Source organism: Halyomorpha halys, unplaced genomic scaffold (assembly GCF_000696795.3).
Source record: "Halyomorpha halys isolate HHAL.00 unplaced genomic scaffold, Hhal_1.1 Scaffold923.1, whole genome shotgun sequence".
NCBI lineage: Eukaryota > Metazoa > Arthropoda > Insecta > Hemiptera > Pentatomidae > Halyomorpha > Halyomorpha halys.
In genome coordinates this window covers 23,434-30,016 of record NW_027112702.1, presented here as the reverse complement: position 1 = coordinate 30,016, position 6,583 = coordinate 23,434, and the positions used below count along the sequence as shown (strand labels likewise).

At 27.4% G+C, this 6,583-nt stretch overlaps 1 protein-coding gene across 1 annotated transcript in view; it reads left to right on the top strand.

Annotated features, from left to right (window-relative positions):
* The window catches only part of LOC106687189 (cell adhesion molecule 3-like), a gene marked incomplete at its 3' end in the record, with an annotated part of 136,385 nt that overhangs the window by 108,274 nt on the left and 21,528 nt on the right, over positions 1 to 6,583 (top strand). Inside the window, 1 exon segment of the mRNA XM_014430923.3 lies at positions 6,297 to 6,502. Coding sequence (XP_014286409.2) covers positions 6,297 to 6,502 — 206 coding nt within the window.

Below are 6,583 nucleotides of genomic sequence, written 5' to 3'. Positions count from 1 at the left end.
AGTTTAAAATATTAAATATAAAAAAACAACAAATAATTAAAGAAAAACACAATAAAAGAAAACAGATCTATAATAATAGAAAGTACACACTTTCAAGTCAATAATACAAAATTATAAGTGGAAAAATAATTTTGGCTATTCATCTATAAAGTTACTAGACATAATGTAATAAATTACAAATATGATAATAATTAATGAATTTTGGATGATCTGATTTTGAAATAGAAGCCGTTTTTGTGATATAGCACTAAATTGTCTTGTCCATTTAATTGTATATAACATTGGACCATTCTGTGATGAGTAGAGTTGTGTTGCAAGGAGTATTTGCGCGTGCCTGAGTAAATGCAGTGAATGAAATCAACTGAAATTAATACTGAACAACAACTTTAAAACTTAATTTACACCAAGTCTCAAAATCCTTCAAATTTTAACAAAATCAAATAAGGCGCTTTTAGAGGCAAAAAAAAAATGCAGATGTTATTTCATAAAATTGGTACTGAATTATTTTTACACTGATTCCCAACTTTCCTCCAAATTTGGTCAACATCGGACCAGCAGTTTTCAAAATATATAGTAAATATGGAATCGTGAATCCTCAGGTCGATAGTGTAAATATTGTACACAGCAGTGTAAGTGTGACTAGACATTATTATTTTTTTCTTCATAGTTTGATTATGTTTATTTTAATTATCCTTCTGTTTATATATATTTAGAAAGATATTTTATTAATTTTGTATGTATTTTTTCATTTAATAACTCATTTGTTTTTTGTTTTTTTTAACTTTAGTATGAGTGTGATCAATTATCACTATTACCTATTGCTCAACAACGTTGTGGCAAATTTTTATATTTATCAATAAATAAAGTTCATAAAAAAAGTGATTTACTAATCACAAAATACCATTATATATTAGACAATTACATTATTGAAATGAAATATCTGGAGTATTCTCCATAGATAGGAGAATACACATTAAAAAATCTTTGTGATCGCTTGAATAGAACCGAAATTCTTTATCATATTTTTGTATACAAAAAGCTAAAGAAATTCGAAGTTGATTTTTTTTTTCTCTGGAATACAGTTCCTAAGAAATTTATTCTCTTCTTTAAAAAACAAAACAAAAAACAACACAGCACTAAAGGAAATAAAGCTGATGAGAAAAAGTCTACAGGCAACGAGCTATCAAGAAGACCGAAGATTGGGGCATCAATATTGGGTGAAAAGCCCAATTATACTAAATTATACCGAAATTCCTGTCCTTTAAATTTGCTAATTTATAATACTTCCTGTAGTTTTCTGTAATTCTGTAATAATAACAAAGTGACAATTAACAATATGAGACAATTAAAGTTTTTGAGTTTTTATCATTAAATTCTTTTTTTTGTATGGATGACTGAAGTGTACTCAGTATTTGTTAAATGGATTTTTAGTTACGTTTTGGGTATTTCCAAAAAATATTTTATTTTTCAAAATTTTGTTGCTTTAGTCGCAATATAAAAGTGGCTTTGCTCCTTATGGGATACCATTGCTCCACTATCGTGAAACGTTTCGTGTTGATCAGTGTAGCACACCTTCGGTTGTGGAAGCCGCGAATAGGCTGGCAAAAGAAGAAAAAATTGTATATAATAATAATGTAAATAGGTAATATTGGTGGTTGCAAAGGTCAGTTCAAAAATAACTGTAGGTTTTCTGGTTATTTTTTTCTTCCAGTATTGCATTCCGTTATACAAGATGCCTTAAACCTGTATTGATAGATTATTTGTACAAAGATGATGATATTGTATAAAGGTAAGTGCAATCATTAAGTATATCAAATGCTGTCTTTAATTAAGGAACAAGTATCTTAACAATCACCTCGAAACAAGCCCTCCCCCTAATTAATTGTTAAACAAAAAAAATAATAATCTCTTAGTCAATTTTTTAAAATACGTATTTGCAGCTATCTTTAGATCAGAAACAGGGTATATCGTATTTTAATAAACCTGTTCATATTTTTGATCCTAATTGTAATATTTTTTCTTTTCTTATTTTATTTTAATCAATATTTTGGATATCTCTTTAAAAAAATAGTTTTAAATCAATTAAAAATAACTTTTCACCTAAAAATAATTTATATAGCTAATTTTAACTTATTCTGGTCTAGATTCATGTTAATTTCTGTTTTCATTTGTTATCTTCTTTTTCAAGAAAAATTGAATAATAATTTTTAAAAAATATTTTTTTTTTCATAGAATGTTTAAACTTTTTTTTTGTTTTACTCACATATTTTTAATAGTGTCTTTCGTGAACACCAATAACTTGTGTCATATATTGACATCCAGGTGTTTATGATTAATCCCAGAGTTTAGTGCGAAGTCTCCTTACGTACCAATGAACTTTGCTCTTCCTTCAGAAAAACAATATTAATAGTACAAGAGTCAGGGCAAAATAAATCGGTTATTTCACCTCAATTTTTGATTAATTTAATGAAAATTATTTATAATTACTAGTTAAAATGGATGATTATGTCAAGTTAAAAAAATTAATATTTCATTCGGAGCTCCATATCAATAAAACTACCAAAATTACTAAAAAATCATTAAAATGTATAGTGACTTTGCCAAAATATGAGTCCTAGTTTACGTTTAGAGCTGTTTACGTTTGATAGTTTCCAAGATATAGCTTTTTAAATAGCAAAATTTCATACAAAAATCAGTACTTAGTGTATTTATTTTGAGAAATCTATATCTCAGAAATCATTCAACGTATTCTATTAGCACTAAAATAAATTTTTTTTTAATGTTAAATAAAGCAGTTTATTATGATTATTTTCGTAGGAGTAGTAGTTTTCATGATAATCCAAAAAAGTAAATTAAAAAAATATTAATTTCTAATTGTTTGGACAAACATTTTGGATTTATGAAAAATAGTATCTCAAGAAAAATTAGACGTACAAATCTCTGCTAGCACACAAAATAAAGGTAATTTAATTTACTATAAAGTACTTTTATGTTTGTAGGGGCAGTGGTTTTTATGATATTCTTATATGAATGTGAAGTCCTCCTGCGAATATAAGTGTCATGAACTACTTTTTATTACGTTTAACTAGCTTTAATTTTAGTGCTGGCAGACATCTGTATGTTTTATGGTTGCTGAGATATATTTTTTCATAAATCAAAAATTTTTATCCGAACAATTGTAAATTAACATTTTGTGAATGTATTTTGTCAAATATGATATAAGCTGCCACTCCTACGAAGATAGACGTGATCAACTACTTTATAGTAAATTAAGCTAGATTTAATTTGAGTGCTAATATACATACATACATTGAATGGTTCCTGAGATGTAGGTTTCTTAAAATAAATTCACGAAATACTGATTTTTTATGATGCTGCTATTTAGAAATCTATATATCGGGAACTATTGAACGCAAATAGCGTATAGTTATGGCTCATATTTTAGAAAATTTACTCTAGTTTAAATGGTGTTATCTTATATTTTCTTTTGTTGTTGGTAGTTTTAAAGATATAGAGCTCCGAATGAATAATTATTTTTTTAACGTTTTGAAACAGCTGCCATTTTGTATTCCCCCTACCTATACTTGGTAGACTCATTAATTCAGTCTAGTAATTATACATAGTTTTATTTTTAGTAATTATTAATACGTGCAACCAATATATCATACATTATTTTTTTCTATTTTGAAAAAAGTTTATAAAATAGAACTGTTTTCGCAGTGAAGACGGTAAAATTGGTTAATCATCCTTAACTTCATTAACTATAGAGAACCGTTTATTTTAGGAAAAGAATATTTTTAATAATTGCAAATCAGAACAATTCTATTCTAAATATTTGCAAATTCTAAAAAAGATTCTAAAAATTAGAGTATATATTCTATAATCAAGTTTTTAAAATCTGTTAAATATCTTAATTTATTACTTTTCCGAAGTATTGAAAATTTTGGACTTATGGTTTTTTTTTTAATCAACTCTCCAAGACATGATATTTGTGTACGAAAATTTTTTTTTTAGGTCAATAACAAACAATATTTGCTAAATTGGTATTATGCTTTCATAATATCGCATCTAAATTATTGACTTAGGAAAATTTTGGACTTATTTTTTTTTTTTTTAATCAACTCGGCAAGATATGATATTTGTGTAAGAAAAATCAAATATAGTGATTTAAATTCAATAATCATTTTATTTAAAAATCCCTAAAAAGAGCTGTAATTAACTTTTTAAAATTTTATTTAGGTCAATAACATAAAATATTTGTAAAATCAGTATTTTTCCTCATAATATCGCACCTAAATTGCTAATTTATTCGAACATTTCAAACCAATCATATATAAATTAATCAGTTAAATGGTGTAACACTAGCTCGCAATAAGCAGGAATAATAATTATAAATTCAAAGCCTACATCGGGTGGTATAAATACTTCAGCAACTCAATACCGGCACATACTGAATAATTGTTATTCGACTGGCAGTATAACTCATGTATCAGCTATCAGCCATTGGATAGCAACCTGCTGCAATGGCAACCTCCCAAACGGTGTTATCTTTTGGCGTGATTTATTCAATGCCCAGTAAAACTCTGAGTTAGTACCTGGGTCCAGATAAATAACTGTGAATTCATTTTGCAATGCTGTCACCATAAAAATACATCGACAGTCAACAGCTCTGTGAGATCAGAATTCACGAGTTCAAAGCCTTCCTCGGTAACGTTTATCGTCCGAAACCGATTATTTATCATTCTATATGTACATTTAAATGTACGAAATTGAATTCCCATTAATTGATGAAATACTATGAGATCGATTTCTCACATATTTTTATATCTCATATAAATACAGGAGCTTAAAATATGGGAGCTAGATGCATAAAATCCGAAACGTGGAATATAAATCTGCAAATTGTTTAAAATTAATTTATATCACACTCAACATGGAAATAGATTTATTCGAATTACATACGATTCTTACTTAACTTCTAAATAAATTCTTTAATTTTTTTTATTCTAAGACGTTTATACAGCTTAGAAGTACAGTCCTTAGAAATATCGATTATGGAATTGAAAACCAAAGAAAAGGAACTGAAGGGTATTAGATGGCATTTAGCGAAAAAAAGTGGTTTTTACTTGGAAGAAAATATAATAAATAACCCTTGCAGTATAGCTGCTTATTGATATGCTATAAACATATAATTTAAGTAGTTTTTCTAATCTATAATCGGAATAAAAAATGTATTCATTAATGTTTTTCCAGATTCATTTGTTTTTAACATATCACCTATATTCAGTAATGTCTTTAATTAATAATGATCGAAGGAATAATAATAATGAATATGTATATAATCCACTGATAAATAAAGATATTACTTGAGAAAATGTTGAGTTCTAATTGTTTTGGTTGATACCTTATAAGTAAAAAAAAAAAAATCATAATTATTTACAAGTGTATTTATTTTTTCGTACCCTTTATTAAAATAAAATTAGTACTTCATACATACAATCCATGAAATGTATTACTTCTTTTTTCTTAAATGTATTTTGTATGTATACTTCTCCCTTTGATTGCCTTGTGGCATTATAAGGTGTTGATATCAGTCCAGCTAAGGTGGTATAGTCTAGCTATAGCCAAAGGCTACGCCATGGAATTAATGGAACGTGAAAATATTCGTTTATTATAATTTATTTCTCTGTTTTGATTCCTTAAATTCAGAATTAACGGGAAAAAAAACAAAAGGGTGTATGGTACCATTCATTGTTTGTAGTTATAATTTAGGTAATGGATTTTTTTTTCATTTACAATTGAGTTTTGCTAAATTAATATTCTATAAATTTGTTTAACATAGATCAAAGAAAAATTCATGTGACAATTTGGCAAATTAGAAATGTAAAATTCATCAATGCTATAGAGAAAAATTTAAAATAGCTTTAATATTGCTGTGGGAAAAGCACTTCACTTCTAACTTGGATTCAATGCTGTGTCCAAATATTTATATGTTAGTAAATAACCGTGTATATTTTTTTGGAATAAGATTTATTTTTTTGGAGTATACCTGGACCAGGAATCAAATTTATGCTTCAGTATTGAAAAAAAAAATGTGTGATTTCTAAAAAACAATTGTGAAATCACAAAAAAAAATCATATTTCATCTGATTTGAAAATAATTGTGAAATTGTTAATAATTACTGATTATTTTATCCAAACTGAAGCGGAGATTTGCTCAGGTAAATAGCAAAGAATCTTATTCGCAGAATTTCCAGTTGTATCCCACTCACATCCTGTCATTCATATTGTTTTAGAGTGCTGGTGCCTAAACATGAGTGGGATCTCGGTGCCCTCCTACGCTGTTGAAGGCGAGGAGCCAGAACTTGAGTGCAAGTACCAAGCAGAAGGAGACACCCTGTATGGGGTCAAATGGTACAAAGGAGACGAAGAGTTCTACAGGTACATCTTCAGGTCCAATCCACCCTTTAGAACTTACAAAGTTGAAGGTGTTACTGTCAGTGTAAGTTTCTCTTTGATTAATGTTAAGTAAGAACAATTATTCTATTCTATTTTGTTGGCTGAGTAAGTAAATATTTAGCAG